This window comes from Leucoraja erinacea, chromosome 3 (assembly GCF_028641065.1).
Source record: "Leucoraja erinacea ecotype New England chromosome 3, Leri_hhj_1, whole genome shotgun sequence".
In the NCBI taxonomy this organism is placed as follows: domain Eukaryota; kingdom Metazoa; phylum Chordata; class Chondrichthyes; order Rajiformes; family Rajidae; genus Leucoraja; species Leucoraja erinaceus.
The window spans coordinates 34,085,906-34,108,487 of record NC_073379.1 but is presented as its reverse complement, the minus strand read 5'-3'; the positions used below and the strand labels follow the sequence as shown (position 1 = coordinate 34,108,487).

General features: G+C 43.5%; 1 protein-coding gene across 2 annotated transcripts; it reads left to right on the top strand.

The window, feature by feature from the left end:
- Window positions 1-291: 291 nt before the first annotated feature.
- Window positions 292-22,378, top strand: nipsnap3a (nipsnap homolog 3A (C. elegans)). 2 transcript variants are annotated; one of them, XM_055632406.1, is made up of 7 exons: window positions 292-522; window positions 748-855; window positions 8,393-8,606; window positions 15,427-15,585; window positions 16,176-16,325; window positions 19,651-19,737; window positions 22,076-22,378. In XM_055632406.1, exons 1-7 carry the CDS (start codon window positions 451-453, stop codon window positions 22,150-22,152), a joined length of 867 nt encoding a protein of 288 aa, XP_055488381.1. In that variant the 5' UTR covers window positions 292-450; the 3' UTR covers window positions 22,153-22,378. The 2 variants fall into 2 exon arrangements, with proteins under 2 accessions (XP_055488381.1, XP_055488382.1); XM_055632407.1 differs by lacking the exon at window positions 748-855 and having other exon boundaries at window positions 293-522.
- Window positions 22,379-22,582: the final 204 nt, after the last annotated feature.

Here is a 22,582-nt window from a genome sequence, read left to right as displayed (position 1 = left end):
CTGTGCTAGAGACAACATTCTGAATCGTCCAATCTACTTTAAACTTTATTTGCACTTTATTATAATCTGCGCGTTCTCTGTAGCTGACACACTGTATATTTTCTATTTTGCACCTTCTGATGTACTCGTGCATGGTATAATTTACCCGGATAACAGGCAAAAAATAAAGTATTTCACTTTCTCTCGGTCCACGTGATAATAACAAAGCAATGCCAACGTGCAATACGTGCGTGCAGGACAGTGGGGCTTGGGGCTTTGCTTTGCAGGCTGGGGTGAAGGGAAGAGAGTGTGAGGCGGGGGGCGGGGGGCGGTGCAGCGCCGTGCGCCCAGTCCCAGCGGCCGCAGGCTCCGAGCAACTGTAGCAACGTTCGGTAGCGGTGTCGCAACGTTCCGCGGCGCTGTCACCGCGTTCGCCCGCTGCTGTTTCCTCGCCTTGCCCTCGCCAGGATCATGTTGGGCCTCGGCAGCAAGCTGGGCCAAGTCCGGGTGGCCGCTGCACGCTGCCTCGTCCCCGGACTGCAGGTAAAGCATGCAACAGTCACCAGGCCGAAGGGCGACATTGGCGTTTCATTGTCTACGGTCATCTGACTTTGCAACTTTGACCCTTCTAGTTAGCCATTGTATTTTCTGAGGCTTTGCTTCACGCATAAACCGACGCGATTTCCTATTGCATGCTTATTTATTATTTTTCACCCGCTTGATGGCTCGATATGCTAACGCTGAAGAATTATTTTTTTCCTGGGCCAGGATAAGTTACTTCAAGTTACATACGGTGGAGCAAGTCAGCAGCTCCGGTTGTCGAGCAATGGAGCCAGACCAGCTGCACGTAGCATTTCCTGGGAATCCAGGCGCTGGGTAAGGGAACGTGTCCGAAGAAATCCTTGTTCATTAAAGACTTCAGCGAGGACTAGTGAGTGATATCAGTTAATGAAAGCTTGATATGCAAAGTAGCCGCTGATTGGATCTATTTTTGAAAAAAAAAGTAAAATATGTTCCAAGTTCCATTATAACATTAAAAAAAGAAAGAAATTATATTTGTTCTTTGAGCTTATTTACAAAAACAACTTGTGAAAATATAGTTTCAATTTAAAAATGGGTGATATTGTCACTTATAGAAAGGACAGATCATAACAGGGAGAACAACAGCTGAAGTTAGGTGAACATGTTGACTACGATCCTATGATCTGTGGTTTCTGTTTTGGCAATCTTAATTTGATGATTGTACGTTGATCATGACACTAGTTAAAAAGCCCCAATTTTCTTGGATGAATGAATGCTTTATTGTCACAGTGAAATTCTTTGCTTGCATACCCAAGGTATGCAAATACTCGCTCATAAAGGGTGCTTAATAGTCAATAGTCTATTTAATTGTCATTAGTCAATAGTCTAAGATACAAAGTATCCCTGTGCCAGGATCCCCTTTGTTCTTCCCCCCCTTCCCCTCTTCGCGGCGGTCCCCCCACGCTGAGTCCTCCTTTGTTCCTTCTCCTGGCAGCAGCATCCGCACTTCCACATGTCTGTCCTCGTCCGTCGGTCGGTGCCATCATCGACCGCCACACCGATCTCTCCACCATTGTTGCCGGGTCCTCTCCAGACACCCCCGTGGCGCTGACCCAGGCGCAGTTGGTCCTGGGCTTCAATGACCTGCGATGCTCCACGTCTGACCCGCGAGGCTTCGTCCCGAGGAGCTCCGACCCGTGAGGCCCGGTTTCCTTGATATATTTGCATCCACTGAGAGAAGATAATAATCTAATGGAAATAAGGCACTTCCAACATTCACCTAATACCGTAGCGTCAAACATGAATTTTGTGGCCAAGTGTCGGTAGTCACACAACTTAATGTCTAAAGCAAGAGCGTAGTCCACTGTATCCCACAATTTATGAGGTGAATTGTATCCAATGTTCTGGCAATGTGAAAACTGACATTGCTTTTGAAATGCCAATAATCAGTCAATAATTCAAGGTTCATTAGGAAGACCTAAATGTACACAGCAGCACATCACAAGAGAGATGGTTGATGGAAGATGTTGAGGAAGGAAAAAGACGGAGGCCTATGTCAGATTTAGGCAGTTGGGGTGAAGTGAGTCGCTCTGCTGCTGGAGTGTTGGAGGAGAAGGCAATCGGGCGGGCAAAAGGAGGACATGAAATTGACCTGGCAGGCAGGCAAGGTACAGGAAAATCCTGAGGCATTCTACAGATATATTAAGAGTAAAAGGGTGGCTAGGCAGAGGATAGGTCCCCTTAAAGATCAACATGGTCATTGTTGTGATAGCCATAAGAGATGGGGGAAGATATTAAATTAATATTTTTCGTCAGTTTTTACTGAAGAATTGAAGCATATGAGTTGCTATGTCTTGGACAATATACAAATTATCAAAGAGGGAGTTTAAGAAAGAACTGCAGTTTCTTGAAAAATCGAAGGTAGACAAAAATGCTGGAGAAACTTAGCGGGTGAGGTAGCATCTATGGAGGGAAGGAATTGGTGACGTTTCGGGTTGAGACTCTTCTTCAATTTAGGCATTTTAAAAAGACATTAAGGTAGATAAACCCCCAGTGCCTGACTAAGTGCATCCTCGGACTTATGGAAATTTAAGGAAGAAATTTCAAAGGCATTTGGCAGAGATATTTGCATCACCTTCAGCCTCTGATGTAGTTCTGTAGGATGGGTAATGTTTTATAAGGGCAATGTGGGGAACCTGACATCAATAGTGGAAATGTTTTTTTCAAGGGGATTTTGAGACACTGGATCTACCAACATTTGGCAAGGACTGATTAGAGATAGTCAGCATGCCTTTTTGCATGGGAAATTGTGTCTTAAAAACCTGAGATTTTTTGAAGAGGTTTCAAGAGCATTGATATGGGTAGGATGGTGGATATTGTCTACATGGACTTTGGCAAGGTCTTTGACGAGGTCCCACGTGGTGGGCTTGTCTTGAAGATTTGATCCTTAGGAATCCAATGTGAGCTAGTCAATTGGATTCAAAATTTGTTTGGAGTAAGAAGTCTCAGGTAGTTTTAGCTTTGGAAGCCTGTCACCAGTAGTCTGCTCCGGGGTTGATTCTGGGTCCAATGTTGTTCGTTATTTACTTCAACGATTTGGATAACAATGTAGTTTGTAATTTGCAGATGACACTAAAATTATTGACATAGTGGACAGCGAGGAAGATATCTACATTTACAACAGGATGTGAATCTATTGAGAAGATCTGATAATTGTCTTTGGTACGTCTTACACAATATATGAAAACGCCTTGGAGAATGTTGTGGAACAAAGAGATCTAGGAGTACAGGTGCATGCTTCCCTGAAAGTTGTGAATCAAGTGGACAAGGTGGTGAAGAAGGCATTTGGCACGCTTGCCTTCATTGGGAAGGGTACTAAGTGCAAAAGCTGGGCCACCATGCACATGTCATCAGTGACTCACACTTGGTGTACAGGTCTGGTCGCCCACTTATTGGAAGGATGTTATTAATTTGGAAAGGGCGCAGAAGAAACTAACGTGGATGTTACTGGGACTTATGAGCTTGAATTATGAGGGTCAGGGATGTCTTCCTTTGGAGTGTAGAAGGTTAAGGGATGACCATATTGAAGTATACAAAATCATGAGGGGTATGTATAAAGTGAACGCTACAGTCATTTTCCCATGGTAGAGGATTCTAAAACTACAGGGCATAGACTTAAGTTGAGAGGAGAGAGATGTAAGAAAAAGCTTTGGAGCAATTTTTCACTCGGAGTGTAGTCCGTATCTGGAATTACCTGCCAAAGGAAATTATAGAAGCGGATATATAATTCTGATTTTCAAGAGGCATTTGGACAGATATATGGATAGGATGGTTTTAGAGGGAAATGAGTCAAATCCTGGCAAATGGATCTGGGCCAAAATGCTAACTTGGTCTGTATGGACAAATTAGCTGAATGGCCTATTTTCATGCTTTATAGCTCGATAATTATATGATCCAGGTCTGTTCACTGAAAAGGACATTGCACTTTGCTCCCACTAAATGACTGCACTTGTTGATCCATGACGGGGTGGGCAATTAAACAGCAAAGCAACATTTACATCGAATGTGGTAAAACGTCCTATGGTGCTGCATGGTTCATTTAACACCCATGAACATAATGTTTTAGGATACTTGACCAAAAGAGTGGCTAAAGTTTTAATGCATCTTGCAGGGAGTGAGGTAATGAAACAGATACATTTTGAGGAGGAAGTTGCTTGGTTTGTTTGGTTGGTTAAGGAACCCGTTCAAGTTGGAGGAAAGTTGTGGGGTTAAAATTATATAATTGCAGCACTGAGAAGCTCTCCAGTGGACTCAGAAGTGATCAGCTATGGCATTGATGAAAGCGACTGTACACTCCACTGTTGAAAAGTTTAGTTACGATCCAGCTAATCCACACTAATGCTGGTAATGGGCTCCTCCTAACCCTCTGGTGTGATGCAGATGTTTCCTGGCTAATGGTGAATCTATTGAGCAGCTGATGGTCTACAGAGTGGATCACAGAGAGTCCACTCATCTTCCAAGTTTTCATCTCAACAAGATCCTTGGCTGGCCTTTCCACTTGCATTTAAGTTTTAAATGAATCATCTGATTGCTTATAGATCACACCATCTGGGGTGTCAACTGGTGGGTTGGTGCTTGATAAGGTTAAGAACAAGTGTAGGTACATCTTCAGGAAAAGTTGGTCCCACGCCTTCTTAATCCTAAATTGTCCGAGGGACCCGGAAAAGAAGGACAAAGATCAGCAATGTAAAGGGAATAGGAAAGGATGAAATCAATAGCTTGTGGTTCCAAGTTGCTCTACTCCAAGAGAGCTAGAACATTTAAGGGAAAAGAGTGAGGACATATTGTAAAATACCACTACTACTGCAGATTAAATCCTAGGGTAGCATCGATGGTGGAGGCAAGAGGAAGTGGAGAAGTCATTGTGAGTTTAGTGGAAGTTGTTGAGTGTGTGAGGGTAAACAGTCAAGAGTGTTTTATGTCCTGACAACACAAATTCCCTGGTGCAATCAAGGTAGTTTGGAGTTAATAGTTTTCAATAGCCTGATGGTTGTTAGGATGAAGCTGTTCCTGAACCTGGATGTTACAGTTTTCAAGCGCCTATGCCTTGTTCCTGTTGGCAGGAGTGAAATGAGAGTGTGATCAGGGTGGTGTGGTCCTTGATGATGTTCGCTGCCTTTTTGAGGATTTACATGGCATCAACCAGCCCACTATTCTTCTCACACTACTAAGGGTCATGTTTCCATGGGGTCACTTCATCCTCCTTTAAATCAGAATGCTTCTTCCAAACATCCTATTTCTAACTTTGACCAACTCTTAACAAATCATTCAATTTCTCTCCAACAGAGCTAATTATTTTCGGGTTTATTTTCATCCTTGTAGTTCCTCATACATTGTCCAAATGAAAATGCACTGCAGCTTCCATTATCCTAATGTGCTTTAGCACTGAGGAAGTCTCCAATAGTAGACTTGCTGCAGTTGCACATAATATATCTCTGATGCCAAAATATCCATGCACAAGTATGCACAGCCCCCACCTGTGCTCTCTGCTACAGTGAATTTTGACTGGTATTGTAAATGTTTGTCTATGAAGCATGTTTTCCAGAGAGCATGATGTGTGATGCATTATTTAAATCTGCTAGTGTATTTTAACTTAACACAGGAGTTCTTGGAATGTGTAGTCTTCATTAGAATTGTAATGGCACAGAAATAGTCCCTTTGGCCTTTTGAGTCCATGCTGTATCTTTGCTGAATAATCATCTTCTTTTCCAATATGATAGAGATGCTTGCCATTCACCCAAGTCTTTGCTGAGTCAGAGAAGTATCTTCAATCACTTTCCACCACCTTTCCTTGACCTATTCTTTTTCACATGGCTATCAATTCCCCACATTTTTGTGTAATTTACAGTGGACAGTTCATTTGGTTCCATTCTCCTGCTTGTTCCCGTACAATTTTTTTTAAATCTTGCACCTATCCAGTACCCCATTTGGAATCCCTGATTGGCTCTATTTCCACTACTCCTTGAGTATTCCATCTCAACAAGTCTTTTTCTCCCATCACCCAGTCTCCGATGTCTGAATCTGGACATCTGGTTCTTAATCCATCTACTAAGTGGACCATCTTCTCGCCACCTTATCCAAACCAGCTGTGATCTTGTCCAACTCTCAAGTCTCCTCTCAAATATTTTTTGCTCAAAGGCATACAACCCAACTTAAAACTTCTTAAGAAACCATTGGAGATGTTTTCATGACTTGAGGACCTGATCTATAGTGAAAGGTTGAACATGCTCAGACTTTATTCCTTAGAGCATATGAGGCTGAAGGGTGATCTTATGGAGGGATATGAAATCATGTTGGAAATAGATAAGGTGAATGCACAGTCTTTTACCTAGGATATGAGAATCAAGACCCAGAGGACATAGGTTTAAAGTGAGAGGGGAAATATTTAATAGAAACGTGAGGAGCAATGTTTTCACACGGGGTGTGGTGGCTTATGGAACGAGCTGCAGGAAGAAGTTGAGGCAGGTACTATAGCAGCATTTAACAACAACACTTGGGATAGGTATTAGAATGGGAAGGTTTAGAAGAATATGGGTCGAACATAGGCAAGTAGGATTTGCTTAGATGGGGCATCTTAGTCGGCATGGTTGGCATGAGCTCAATGCTCTTAAGACGGTGGAATTGATTGTAGGCTTTAAACTAGCTCCCCTTACTCTCCCCCCCACTAATCATCACCAACACCACAGTCTCATCTGTGATGTCATTTAAGTTCCTTAGAACCATCATCTCCAGGGACCTTAAATGGGAGGCCACCATCGACTCCACAGCCAAAAAGGCCCAACAGAGGATGTACTTCCTGCGGCAGCTGAGAAAACACAATCTGCTACAGGCAATGATGGTCCAGTTTTATACTGCCATCATAGAGCCTGGCCTCATCTTCTCCATGATGGTCTGGTTTTGCTCAGCCACCAAGCATGACATCCGGAGGCTGCAGCGCATCGTTCGATCAGCCGAGAAGTTTGTTGGCTGCAAACTTTCCACCCCCCCCCCCCCCCCCCCCATTGACGAACTGTACACTGTAAGGGCCAGGAAGCGAGCGGGTAAGATCATCTCTGACCCCTCTCACGCTGGCCACAAACTCTTTGTAGCACTTCCCTCTGGAGGGCGACTCCGGACTGTCAAAGCCGCAACAGACAGACATAAAAACAACTTTTTTCCATGAGCAGTAGCTCTACACTACACTACACACCTACGGACTTTTTATAGGGGGACTTTCGAGAGCACATTGACCTACGGCATCACTTCCTGGTTCGGGAGCTGCAAGGCGTACGAACGGCACCAACTAGACAGGATTGTGAAGACCGCCAGCAGGATTATTGGTGCTCCACTCCCCTTCCTGCTGGACATATACAGGAAGAGATGTATCAGCAGAGCCATCTCCATCATCAAAGACCCCTACCACCCATCGCATGACATTTTCTCCATCCTGCCATCTGGGAAGAGGTACAGGAGCATTAGCTGCAAAACCAGCAGGATGCTCCTCAGCTTCTTCCCACAGGCTATAAGACTGCTAAATGGACTTTGCCCCCTGCCAAGTATCGCGCACAAACCGCCAACCTGGACACACTGCAGCAGAGCCACTGTTGTGCCGCTGCCGATCGGAACGCCTGTTGAATGTTTAGTAGAGTGTTAAATTTGTTCATGATACATGTATTTTTTATTTCTATTTATTTTTTAATGCACACTGAATGGACACTGGTTGAGCAACGTTTTTTTGTTTCCTCTGCGTATGCGAATACTCAGGAAATGACAATAAAGATATACAATACAATACAATACTCAACAGCCAAAAGTCTGTAGCCTCCTTTTGCTCTGGTATTTTATTTCATTCTTCACATGTTTGAATTATAATGTTTTATTTTTTAATTGTCTACTGTATATCATGTTGTTACTTGCGAGCAAAGCACCAAAGCAAATTCCTTGTATGTATACATGGCTAATAAAATGTATTCAATTTTATTCAATGGACGAGTTGCGCCAAAGGGCCTGTGCTTCCCTGCTGTATGATTCTGACCACAAAGCACTCAATATATAATTTCTGCCTTGGCGTACCATATGGAATTTTCCAATGCTTGAGTCAGTTTGCAGATGTCTTAAAATGTGCCTTGTTTTCTCATGCTGGCGAAAGATCATCTTTTAATTTGTGATCCCATAAGAGGCTCAAAATGATGTGTGCACAAATTGAAGACACTTAGTTGTAAATTAATTCTAGAGGGATTTCGGCACACTCTCCTTTATTTGCAGATGGTGCAATGGGGAGGTGGATGCTGATTTGAAGTTCTAAAATAGCAAAGCCATATTTCAATGTTATTATATAATCTTCTTTTCTCAGCTCCACAGATCTGTAGGAACATCCACAGGACCCCAGCAGAAACATGGCACATTTTACGAATTTCGCACATACAATATAAAGCCAGGCAAGATGGCTGACTTTTTAAACCTTACAGAAGATAAGATTCACCTGCGTACTGCCATATCAGAATTGGTTGGCTACTGGTTTATGGAGTTTGGGAATATGAATGAAGTCTTTCATATTTGGAAATATGGTAAGAAAAAGTAATATTCCTCAGGTAATGTCATTGATACAAAAGATAAATTCACAAAGCTTTTACGCTGAGCTTTTCATCTCAGAAGGGCCCAAGAGTGTTTTTTGTCCTTAAAGGGGGCATCAATGTAAAGCCAGATAGATGGTTAAAATAATTAACTTATTGCATTTGGGTCTCAATGCCCCAACCCATTTGGTTCTGCTTCTGCAAGACAGTAAAACAGGGGGATTAGAGGATTGCTACGACTCGAAGGGGGAAGACAGGGCTCGAAATTAACGGTTGCCCGGGTGCCACTGACCACTCAAAGTGCCGCCGGGCAACCTAAACACCGAGTCATTTTGCCCGGCTTGGCAACCAGATACTGATTTGTACCGAAGATAGACACAAAAAAACTGGGGTAACTACGCGGGTCAGGCAGCATCTCTGGAGAAAAGTAACACGACGTTTTGTGTTGGAGGTGACGGCTGTATTGCGTGGGGAAGATACTAGGTGCGGGGTGAGGAAGGGTCGGAGCGAATGACGGGCCCCGAACAGCGGCTCCATCTCCTTCCACTCCCCGCCCGCCCGGATAGCGGCCGCTGCCTGCTATATGGGCGGGCGGGTTGCGGGTGGAGGAGATGGAGTTGCTGTCGCGGGCGCTGCTGCCGCTGTTCGGGGCTCGTCATTCGCTCCGACCCTTCTGAAGCAGCTGCACAAAAGATACTATAGCTATAGGATCTTTGAGCTGCACCGCTCGGCCCCGCACCTTGCTGTTGGCTGGCGGAGGTGGAAGACGGTGGTGAGGGAATTATAACGGCCAAGGCAGCGGGTCAATGTGGTCCGAGGAGAGCTGACCTTCCTTCCTCCATACCTCGCCCCCACTTCTCCCTCTTTTTCTCTCTCTCTTGTACGCCCACCCCCCCCACTATCCTGGGACCCCTCCTCTCCATCCCGCACTGATCCCCATTTGCCGCCTCTATTCAGTCCTCACTGACATCCCCTGTGCTGCCCTCCACATCCCCCCCCCCCCCCCAATCTATTCTTCCTGCGCTGATCACCCATCCACCTCGCATTGATTCTCTTGCCACATCCATCCCCCTCCCTAACCCTATTCACCCTGTCATTACCCCTTTCCCAACATCCTGACTCTTTCCATAACGTACTGATCCTCCATCCATCCTGTGCTAATTCCACGCATTCATCCCGTAATGATCCACCCTCCATTTACCCTTTCCCTCCCTCATTCATCCTGTAATAATTCACCATTCATCCTGCACGGACCCACGTACTGAACATTAAAACCCCCCCCCCCCCCCCCCCCCCCCCCCCCCCCCCACCCCCCCCCCCCCCCCCCCCCCCCCCCCCCCTCCATCCTGTACTGATCCTCCCATTCAAGAAGAATTCAGTCTGAAGAAGGGTCTCGACTGGAAACGTTGCCTATTTCCTTCGCTCCATAGATGCTGCCTCACACGCTGAGTTTCTCCAGCACTTTTGTTTACCCCATCCATCCCGTACTGATCCCCGTGCTCTCCCCTCACAATTTTACCTACTCTAACCAACACGTCACCTGCCTCAATCCATCCATTCTGCACCGACTGCCTTCTAACTCCACTCCCTCTCCCGCCATCTATCAACCCCGCACTGATTCACACACACACTCTTCTCCGTGACCCTATTGTCCTGGGAATGTCTTCAGAGCGAACATTGACTGTTTGATAACGGAATGCAATCAAATGTGTTTTAATTCCCAATGTTATTATTTGTTTTAATCCATAAAGATGGATTAATTAAATTGTGAACACGTGGAACATTAAAACCGCAGTGTTCGATTGTCGATTAAGACTGCTGCCATTGACAAGTTATTACAGAATTCATTTTAACGGCAAATCAATGCTCTTAATATGGAGTATCAGTACTGTAGTTATTTAATGAGCAACATTCACAACTATACGTACGCATATATGTTACCATGGTCCAGGATTTATTGACACAGGTTGATGATACGCTGAATAATCCAACCACATTTTTGTTTGTAAGTGGAAAGAACTAATAGAAATTGCATTAATTGTAATGTGTAAAAAGAGTTGAGATACTGTCTTATAATTTTGCTGCATGTCATTGTGGGATATATCATGCCTTGATTGGTGAATATGTTTAGTTTATGACTTTATTTGAAGCAGAAATAATATGCGAATGCTTCATTGAGTATAATTCCGACTGGTAACTACGCACTTAGTGAGCGCACTGGAAGATATGTTTGATGGCTTAGCATTGTTCATCTTGTATACCAAAAAACGTGGTGTGGGAAGATGCTACCTGACCTGCTGACTTCCTCCAACAATTTTTATTTATTTTTTTTTTTGGCTCAAAATTACAACATCTGCAGTCTCTTGTGTCTCCATGGTTCTCATTACAGCAGTGAAGGTTAAGAGAAGATTTAGTGTTTTGAAATTGAGGTTTACGCGGGATCAAGCAGTTTGCTGTGAAAGGAAGCTCTGGAACAAGAGGATACTTTTTTTATGACTAGTTGAACAGCAGGGATTGGTAGTGCTCTAGTGAGATTTGTTCAGTTTCATCATGCATTGCTTGCAGGAAGACTAAATTAGTAAATTAATTTTTGTTTTCATTAATTGTGATAGTGCTCATGCACGAGACCTGCTTTTGGCATTTTAGAAAATGAATCACAGGCATTGAACACTCGTCTAAAGACATTTCATGAAGTTACATTGAAGAGATTATTAAAGTGCATGACACTGCATAAAATCCTGGCGGCACTGGTCAAAGATGTCAGGGTCATCCTGCACCTGCGCGCCGCGGCAAGTTTCTTGTCACGGCCACTCCTATGCTGTGCAGCTGCTACAGGCTGCGCTTGATCTGCTCGCTCACCCGACGGCTACAGGACCTCCAGCGGCCGCCTCGTCTTCCCATTCCCTCACCACGACCTGCAGCCACTGCCGCCGCACTAGCCGTCACCTCCCACAGCCACCCCTCTGTCTCTCTCCTCCACGGTCGCCATGTACCGCTGCCCTGAACTGCCACAAAACTCGATCTCTTTCTGAGGGGGTGTGAGAGATGAGCTCACAGCCACAATCTTGCCCCTTTGTCTTCTACCGCTGCCATCTTCAGGTTATACTGCATTTGAAGCCAGGTAGAGGAGCACAGGATGGTGGAGAGTGCTCGAGAGCAAAGATCTTATAGCGAAGCAAGATGGATTACTCTCACGCAAACGTGAGGTACGCTCATGGGCGGATTCATGGGTGATTATAGGACACATTTTAGCAACCTGACTCCGCCATCTTGTTCCGCCATCTTGTTCCGCTTTCTTGCTCCCGCCTTCTTGCTTCCGGAGAAGGAGTGCGGGGCCCGGGGCAGCGGGGAGAAGGAGTGCGGGGCCCGGGGCAGCGGGGAGAAGGAGTGCGGGGCCCGGGGCAGCGGGGAGAGAGAGTGCGGGGCAGCAAGGAGAGAGAGTGTGGGGCAGCGGGGAGAGAGAGTGCGGGGTCCGGGGCAGCGGGGAGAGAGAGTGCGGGGCAGCGGGGAGAGAGAGTGCCCCAAGACAATGTTTCTTATTTACAATGTTTCTTATTTAATGTCCCTTGTCTAGTCTGAAATAAAGTTCATTATTGGATTAGAAGAAATATAATTGTGTGTGTTATATACATTTATATAATTTTCATGTATGTCTGTTTATTCTTTAACAAGAATCAACAGAAATATGAACTAACAGAATTATGAATCTAACCCTATAATCACGCACAAAAAGTCCCCCCCTGTCAATCACCCTGCGAGTCGGGTCAGTTCCGGTTACTACAAAATCAACTCAAACACTGCTTGTGAGCCATTTAAAAAGAAATGATTTAAAAAACATTAAAAAAGACAATTACCAGAATCAAATTTTATTCTTGACAAGAAGTTTGAACTGACAGATTTATGAATCTAACCCACACAAACTGTTGCCCCGCAACATTGATTACAGTGCGAGTCGGGTCGGGTTAGGTAGGCTCAGGTTGCTAAAATGGGCGTAGAAAAATGCCCATGATCCCCTCCATAGCGTACTACACGTCAGCCCATTGCATTTAGCAGGAGTAGCCTATCTTGCTCTGCTATAAGATCTTTGCTCGAGAGTCTAGACAGATCCGTTTGCTGCACAGGCAAGTGGAGGTTAGTATGGAGGAATGCAAGGTCATTCACTTCAGATTCAAAATAGGCATGACAATACTCTCTAAATAGCAAGAGGATTTTGAATGGTATTACATAATTTATTAAAAGATGATGTACAGGAGCAGTCTGATTGATGACCTTGAGACCTTTATCTTAAGGGGGCTCAAAAGGGAGGAGATTGCCTCATAAATATACTGGACCATTGGGTGCACTTCCGCTGTGAGCACTACATTTCGGGAAGAATATATTAGTTTTGGATAGTGTCACAAGTTGACCAGAAGCCTAATGTGCATGATGTGCAATTCAGTAAGTTTAGACGGTTCAAGTAGAAAGCGACTCTTCTAAGGAGGACATACAAATAAAAAATAATTCCCTTGAGGGATGGGGTTAGAATTCAGAACAAAGAGAATATCATGTTAGCCACTTTTAAGCAAAATGGCGGGGGGTATTTTCTGTAGGAATATTAGAAATTTGCAATTAGGTCAGTTAACACTCGGGACGCATTCCAGGGAACAAAGATGCCAACTGATTTAGCTCTAAAGAGTTCACTTTGCACTGTGCTTTCATTGACAGAGTGTCAATGGCATAATGCTTTAATTGACTGAGTCATCACGATGAACATGGCTGCATTTAGCAATAGCTGGTGAGCGTGTATTTTTTTTTAAATTTTCTGGCATCTTTTAAAAGGTTTTGCTGGCTTCAAACATCGCCACTTCCAAATCTGAGATCAATGCATCTTTGGATTAGAAAGGTTTGCAGACATCAGAAAGAAGAACTCTGGATCTACATCAAGCATTTCGTGCCAATAATTAACTTTTGTTTATTGTTGCTATTGTAACCTAGGAAATGTGGCAGCTGACGTATAGACATCAGTCTCCCACAACAATGATCAGATTATCTATTTGTAAAATGTATAGATTGACCAAGACACATTAAAAGAGCAGACATGACTTAAGTTTTGATGTTTCATCAGAAAGATAACTTCACTCTGGCAGTGGAGGATGCCTTGGACAGAAAGGTCAGTGTGGGAATGGGAAGGGGAATTAAAATGTTTAGCAACCAGGAGATCGGGCAGCCAGAGCGAAGATGTACTAATCCTAAGCCTCCCCCATTGTCAGAGTGAGGCTAAATGCAAATTGGAGGAACAGAACCTCATATTTTGCTTGGGCAGCTTACAATGCATGGATATTGAATATTGATTTCTCTAACTTCAAGTAACCCTTGCATTCTGTGGAAGTCCCAAAGCTGTTGATGGTGCTTTATTTATTAAATACATTTAATAAAGTCACCAGCGAGCACCTTCCATGCCACAAAACCATTTCCAACACTGCTACGCCCCGTGCTGCATCTCTTGGGTTCTGCAGTGAGTTCCAATACTCACCACTATCTCCACAATGCCCAGCCCTGACGCACATATCATTAACACATTGTTCCCTCACCTTTGTGTTCCGTTCTTGGTCAAACTCCAAAGATGCCAGCTAATATCAGTCAGTTACCATACACATTGCCCTTAGTTCATTGCAGCACTCGGAAACCACTATTGAGCACAGGTTCCTTTATTATCCATGGATCCTCTTGGGCCAGGTTGCGATCTAGTGTCGGGATTATTAACATATTAATTATCCTTGCCTTTTGTACCCAGTCAAGTGCAGAGCCAAGGAGTCACGACCTTTGTGTAATGTAAAAGTAAAGTATAGATCTGGTAATTCACATATTGATCTACCTCACCCTTGTACTTCCTTAGTAATTATCTTTTTGGTGTATAAATGCTCTGTTATACCGACTCAGTTTTAGAGTTGTGATCGCAACCTTTGGCTGTGACTCTCTCCTTGTGCAAGTAAAATAAACTCACTGCTGATGGTTAATCAAGTCGTCCACAAGTCTTATTGAAGGGTTTGACTTTGACAGTTCCTGTTCTCTCTCCACCCAAGTCTTTCGTTCTCACCAAGCTACAGCTAACAATGACATGTTTCCTTTATCATCGTCACTTTCTTACATATCTTTCATTCGTTTGTTCTTTATCTCTACATCATCTTCTCTGTCTCGTTCCCCTTTCCTGTGACTCTCAGTCTGGAGAAGGATCTCGACCCGAAACTTCCCCCATTCGTTCTCTCCAGAGATGCTGTCTGGACCGCTGAGTTACTCCAACATTTTGTGTCTATCTTTGGTTTAAACCAGCATCTGCAGTTCCTTCCTACACAGAAAGATAGCTTATGCAGCACTACCCAAATATCAATCTAGACTTTTGTGTCCTGGAGTTGGACCTGGGTGTTGAAGCTTGTGGTGCAGAGGGACAAGTGGTAAAGATTGCATTTCATCTGATGCCGAAACCCTTAAGGGATGCGAGAGAAAGAAAGGCGCTGGGGTTAAGAAACAAAGCAACCAGGGTCCAATCAAATGGCAGGCAGCCTTCATGGGCTAATGATGGAATCCTCCTCTTTCATTCCCAATATTCATAAGCTTGGGGATACATCTTGTTATCTGCTATATCTTTGAGGTTAGATGATGTCTCTATGAGCCACATTTCCATCCACAGAGCTATGATCCAGGCGAACTGGGGTTTGCATATTGTCAACCTTTAAGTAATACAATTTTTATATGTAACATGAGACGTAATGAAGATGCACAAACTTTAACATGGGGTGTCTGAGTAACAGAGTTTATCAAATGACTTTTCCCTCAGGCAGTTACAAGGAGCGAACTGCAGTGAGAAGATCTTTAATGCAGGAGAAGGAATGGCAACATGATTATATTTCAAAAATGATGCCAATGCTCAACCATCAGATCAGCGAAGTCACCTACCTGGTGCCTTGGGCACAGATGCATACATCGTCAAAACCAGGTATGTTGAAAAACTTTATTTTCCACATCAAGTCTCGTTTTATCAAATTCTTTGTTAGGGCAGGGCGGGGATGTGATCTGGAAGCGAGATGGAATCCCAGCATGGAAGTAGGAAATTTAAATTAGGCAATCCTGGAATAAAATTATATGCTTTTCCCTAATGGTCACTGAGAAATGATTAAAATGTTTAAAAACCTCCTCTTCACTAATGTAGTTGAAGGAAGAGTTAGGTATAGCTCCTAGGGCTAACGGAATCAAGGGATATGGGGAGAAAGCAGGAACGGGGTACCGATTTTGGATGATCAGCCATGATCATACTGAATGGCGTTGCTGGCTCGAAGGGCCGAATGGCCTACTCCTACACCTAAGTCCAATGTACTTTAGGGTCAAGATGGATCGGACTGTACCCTAGTAGCAAGTTGGATCCACACATTGGTCTCTGCCTGTGCAGTAATGTTCCATCTTGTTCATTGATGTGATATGAAACAATGACATGATAGAACTTTGTATATGCCAGGAGGGAAATTGGTATTCATTAGATCGACTATCATCTCACACTAACTTTGAATATATCTTTTTTCCTGATACCAGGTGTATATGAATTAGTAAGTTACCAGATGGTGGCAGGCGGGCCTGCTGTGTGGGGAAAGGCCTTCCAGAAAGCCTTGAGCGCACATGACCATGTTGGATATTGCAAACTAATTGGCGCATTCCACAGTGAATTTGGCCAGCTCAACAGAGGTAACGCTGAGTTTTTATTTAAAACCCATGATCATTCAATGGATTAAATCCACTCAATTATTCACTGAGAAATCACGTGGTTTGTTGAGGCAAACTCTTTGAAATGTGCAAGATTCTGCTTTATGGTTGTATCCTCAGACTGGGTGGCCCAGGAAGTAAATTCCTGGGAGTAGAGGTGGCTCTTCAGGACTGAAATGAGAAATGTCTTCACTCTGCTGGTTGTGAAGCTTTGGAGTTGGTTACCATGGAGACCAGTGGGTGCGGAGTATGCTCAAGGGTATGCTCAAGGTTATGGCCAATACATTTTCAGACACTCGGGGAATGAAAGGGTAGGAGTATCCAGTGGGATTGAGGTATAGGATCATCTGCTGAGTGCATGAGTGTTTGTCTTTAAATAACAACGCATGGACAATTTGTTTTTTTTAAAGAAAACAATGTGGAAGCATGCCCTATGGCCCACCAAATCCGTGCCAACCAGCTATCACCCATACGCTAGTTTTACACACTGGGGACAATTTACATAAATCGGTTAACCTACAAATCTGCACATCTTGGGAATGTGGGATTAAACCGGAGCACCTGGGAAAAACTCACGTAGTCACAGAGAAAATACAAACTTCATACATGCAAGACCCATAGTCGAGATTGAACCTGGGTCTCTAGCGCTGCAAGGTGGCAACTCTGTAAACCCACATGCATTGTTCTTGTATTTGCTACCATCTGATGGGTCACTTGGTTCTTGCATTGTGATTCTTGTGTCCCTTAGAGACCAAATAACAAACCTTTCAATTTTGGCCCTTTGTGCTGCTATGGGATGCCTGCTTGAGAGATGCTCTTGAATATTCAGGCCCACCTATGTTATGTCCGAGTACACCTTTTTGCATTTTGGGCAGTCAAACTAATTATCGGCCCTGAATATAAACTTTTTTTTGGGTAAATCAGCATCTGAGGATCCTCATGTAAATAAACTACCGGTATGTCGGGGAATGAATTTGTACACCTTATTTACAAATTTAGGAACTGGAGATACAATGAAGCTTGTGTCAAGCAATGAGTTAAATTATAGCATGCTGTCCCTAAGGAGTAAAATGTTATAAAATCATGTTAACAAACATTTGTATGTCACCCCTCAACTCAATATCAAAGAATAATTAGCATGAACATAAATAAAAGAACCATTAGTTTGCCATTCGGCTCCTTATGCCTACTCCACCATTCAATAAGACTATGACTGTTCTTGTATTTTGCCCACTCCTGTGCCTACTCCATATCTATTGATCCCCTGAATGTACAAAAGGTCTCTTCAATATACTTGGCAACTGATCTTCCACAAACCTTGGAATTGGAATTCCTATGATGAGCGAAGATATCCTTCTCCTTTGTCCTGAAATGCTGGCCCTTATTTTAAGATACAGATTATTTGTCCTTGATGTCCCAGCCAGAGAAAGCATGTAAAAGTTTATTTTGGTATGTAAAAAGGAAAAGATTAGTGAAAGCGAATGTAGGTCCCTTATAGTCAGGGACAGGTGAATTTATGTTGGGAAACAAGGAAATGGCAGAACAGTTAAACGAGTACTTAGTTTCTGTCTTCATTAAGGAAGACACAAACAATCTCCCGGAAATACTAGGCGACCGAGGACCTAGTGGGCGGGAGGAACTGAAGGAAATCCATGGTAGTCAGGAAATTGTGTTAGGTAAACTGTTGGGACTGAAGGCAGATAAATCCCCAGGGCCTGATGGTCTGCATCCCAGAGTACTCAAGGAGGTGGCCCTAGAAAATTTGGATGCATTGGTGATCATTTTCCAACGTTCTCTTCACTCTGGATCAGTTCCAGTGGACTGGAGGGTAGCCAATGTGGCTCCACTTTTTAAGAAAGGAGGTAGAGAGAAAACGGGGAATTATAGACCAGTTAGCCTTACATCAGTAGTGGGGAAGGTGCTAGAGTTGATTATTAAAAATGTTATGGCAGCGCATTTGGAAAGCAGTGATGGGATCGGTCAAAGTCAGCATGGATTGATGAAGGGAAAATCATACTTGACTAATCTTTCAGAATTTTTTGAGGATGTAACAAGTAGAATGGATAAGGGAGAGCCAGTGGATGTGTATCTGGACTTTCAAAAAGCATTTGACAAGGTCCCACACAAGAGATCAGTGTGCAAAATTAGAGCACATGATATTGGTGGTAGGGTATTGACTTGGATAGAGAACTGGTTGGCAGACAGAAATCAAAGAGTAGGAATTAACGGGTCCTTTTCAGAATGGCAGGCAGTAACTGGTGAGGTGCCGCAAGGCTTGTTGCTGGGACTCCAATTGTGTACAATATAAACGATTTAGACGTGGGAATTAAATGTAACATCTCTCAGTTTGCGGATGACACAAAGCTGGGTGGCAGTGTGAGCTGTGAGGAGGATGCTATGACGCCGCAGGGTGACTTGGATAGGTTGGGTGAGTGGGCAGAAGCATGGCAGATGCAGCATAATGTGGATAAATGTGAGGTTATCCACTTTTGTGGCAAGAATAAGAAGGCAGATTATTATGGGAATGGTGTTAGATCAGGAAAAATGGAGGTGCAACGAGACCTGGGTGTCCTTGTACATCAGTCACTGAAAGTAAGCATGCAGGTACAGCAGGCAGTGAAGAAAACCAGTTGGCCTTCATTGCGAGAGGACTTGAGTTTAGGAGCAAGGAGGTCCTACTGCAGTTGTACAGGGTCTTGGAGTATTGTGTGCAATTTTGGTCTCCTAATTTGAGGAAGGACTTTATTGATATTGAGGGTGTGCAACGTAGGTTCACCAGGTTAATTCCCGGGATGGTAGGACTGACATATGATGAAAGAATGGGTAGGCTGGGCTTGTATTCACTGGAATTTAGGAAGAGAGGAGATCTTATAAAAACATATAAAATTCGTAGAGGATTTGACAGGGTAGATGCAGGAAAAATGGTCCCCATGTTGGGAGTCCAGAACCAGTTTAAGAATAAGGGGTAGACCATTTAGGACAGGAATGAGGACTTCATCCAGAGAGTTATGAATCTGTAGAATTCTCTGCCACAGAAGGCAGTGGAGGCCAATTCACTGGATGTTTTGAAGAGAGAGTTAGATTTAGCTCTTCGGGCTATGGGAATCGAGGGTTATGAGGAAAAAGCCGGAAAGGGGTACTAATTTGAGATGATCAGTCATGATCATATTGAATGGTGGTGCTGGCTCGAAGGGCCGAATGGCCTACACCTGCACCTATTTTCTATGTACTGTATTGAACTCCAAAAGTTACTTCTTGTGAGTCACCAGCTAATATTGTTCTAATGTGCTGTGCTCTAATTTAACAGTCCACGCCCTCTGGTGGCATGAGGACTGCGATGCACGGGCAGCTGGAAGGCACAGAGCGCACGAGGATGTCAGGGTGGTGGCAGCAGGTAAGAATTTCTTTATTTGCTTCCTCCATTGAATATTAACTTCAGAAACCGATGGCCACATGATTTGCTTCTGGCCTGAACGGTGTGATGGAGGCGGGATAGGATTTCCCGGAAAGGTTCTATTTCACACCAAGCATTGAGGCTACTTGAACAAAGTCCTCTTGCGTATGGCGTGCACAGCCTAAAGATGTAAGACAACTTGTTCTGTTTGATCTTCTGTTTGTGCATGCCAGGTTGATTACATTTGTCGAAACAGGGTGGACCACATGAAGGTTGCAATCAAAAGTCTCATTGAACTACAGTGAATAGAACTCGTGACAGGAGCTGTAGCAAAGTCATATAATTGGGATAAAGGAATGTCAGAAGCACAGGATGAGGAAGTTTGACCCATTGAACCCAAGTCATTTCTTTACTGAAACATTCCACGCTCTTGTTCCTTGGCTGTTGCCTCAGCCTTGCAGTTATCTTTTTCTTTTTGAAGCGTCTTGTTTCATTTCAATTTGCAAGAAATAATTGCATCTGCTTTCACCGTCTTTGCAAGCAGCAAATTCCAGATTACAAATGCTCCTTGTGTGGCTACAGTGCTTCTCTAGACTGGTCTAAGAAATCCAATGCTTGGGACTGATGTCATAGAGTGATTAAAACTGGGGGTGTTTGAGGAGTCTTATATGAAGGATTTAGGTGTGGCTATAGGCTGCTTATTGTCATGTGTACTAAGGTCCAATGAAATGCGTTGTATTTCATGCATCTAATCGGATCAGGTTGTACTAAACATAAATACCATCTAGTCAAACTCAATGCCAAAGTGTAGGATACAGAGTACAGAAGATAGTTCCCCACATCAGATCTATAGACAAAGGCCATTGTTCACAATGGTGTAGAGGTGAATTGGACAGTTCCCTAGGTTATGAAAGGGCTGTTCAGATGCCTGATAACAGATGGGAAGAAGCTGTTACTCAGACTGATGGTGTGCGCGCTTTTGAGCCTCTGTACTTTCTGCCAGATGGGAGCAAGGATAAGAAGGAATGACTGGTATAGGACAAGTCTGACTTTGTTGACTACTTTTTCAAGGCAGCATGAAGTGTAGATGGAGTCAATGTGAGAAGTCTGGTCTGTGTGGTGTGATAGACTGGGCTACATTTACAACTCTGCAATTTCTTGCGGTCTTGGGCAGAACTGTTCCCAAACTGAGCTGTGATGCATTGGAACAGTATGCTTTCTACGGTGTAGCTGTAGAAGTTTGTAAGAGTCATTGGAGACATGCTGAATTTCCTCAGTCTCCTAAGGAAGTAGCAGTGTTGGTGTGCCTTCTTAACAGTCAAATCAAATTTAAAATGGATTGAAGGACTGGAGGAGATCAGGGAAGGTTGAGACTGGAAAGGGGTTTGAAACAAGGTAATTGGGATTGAAAAGGTGTTGAATCATTAATAGCGAGTTTAGGTGAACAAGGGAGGGATGATGGACACAATCTGCTGGAGTAACTCAGTGGGCCAGGCAGCATCTCTGGAGAAAAGGAATAGATGAGTTTCCTATACCTATTAACGTCACCTATTCCTTTTCTCCAGAGATGCTGTCTAACCCAATGTGTTACTCCAGCATTCTGTGTTTATGTTCGGTGTAAACCAGCATCTGCAGTTCCTTCCTAAACAAGTTGGTTGGAGTTAACGTGTGCAGAATTGGCCTCTGTTATGCAGAGTTGAAGACGGGAGGCAGGTCTGGAGTGTGGTGGGTTTTGTCAAAACTAGAGGTAACAAATGCTTGATCAGGGTCTCAGCAGCAGAGATTAGTGCTGGTTGTTTAATGTCACATCAGTTTCAATGGATGACCTTAATGATGGCACCGGGATATGTGCTTAAAACTCGACTTCATCCTGGTATAACAGCAGGTGGAAGAAGATTTGTGTGGACTGTTAGTTCCAGCATAGACCTGTGCAGCTGAATGCCCTGTTGTGTGCTATCTAAAAACAAAAGGAACATGTGCATTGGTGAGCTGTCAGGATTAAGGTTCAACACACAGTATAAAGCAATATTCTGAATCCCAACAATCTTAAGTATTGTCTTTACATTCTTTTGCCTCAAATACTGTATTTATATCCATGTTTTGCCTAAATGTTATAGTTAAAGATGTTAATGTGCACATTGTAAGCATTTCTGTAGAATTGAATGAATGAGTTTGGTTAAAGCTGAATTTGTTTATTGTTTATATTTGTTTATTCAGTGCTGAATGCATAGCTTGTGATGTCTGCAAATCTGAAACCACCAATTTTTGGGTGTTATTTGTGATGTGCACTAATAACTTTTAATCCTAAATAGAATTTAACATCCAATGTCTTTTACAGTGAGGGATAGTGTTAACTACCTGGTATCCCAGAACAACAAACTCCTTGTTCCTACGTCTTTTTCGCCTCTGCAATGATGCCATCCTGTTATTCAAGTCATCCTACAGAATTCCAGAGTGTCTGATGAAGGGTCCCGAATCGAAACGTGCTCGTGTCTATTTCTCTCCAGAGATGCTGTCTGGCCCGCTGCGTTCCTCCAGCAATTTGATTTTTGCTCATGAATGCTTTCGTTATTCCTTGCTTTTATTTTATATATATTTTTTAACAAGTCAGTACTGGTTAAATTAAAAAATCAACTTCAAATTTTTGTTCTGTGAAGTCATTATTTTCTCATTTTCATCTCACATCTCTAATGCTCTGAGGAATACTTAACGTAATAAATGTTGTCACCATGGTAATGGGGGACAGTAATTAATACTGGAATATTGTGTGCAGCTTTGGGCTCATAGTTTGAAGAAGGACATTGCTATTGTGGGAGTGCAGCGTAGGTACAGTAGGATAATTCCC

What these genes read in the sequence shown, in the direction of transcription:
- nipsnap3a (XM_055632406.1), top strand. Translation starts at nt 451, where the DNA reads ATGTTGGGCCTCGGCAGCAAGCTGGGCCAAGTCCGGGTGGCCGCTGCA. An exon ending in GCCTCGTCCCCGGACTGCAG is followed by an intron (nt 523 to 747) that starts GTAAAGCATGCA and finishes TTCCTGGGCCAG; the next exon opens with GATAAGTTACTTCAAGTTAC. An exon ending in ATTTGGCCAGCTCAACAGAG is followed by an intron (nt 16,326 to 19,650) that starts GTAACGCTGAGT and finishes CTAATTTAACAG; the next exon opens with TCCACGCCCTCTGGTGGCAT.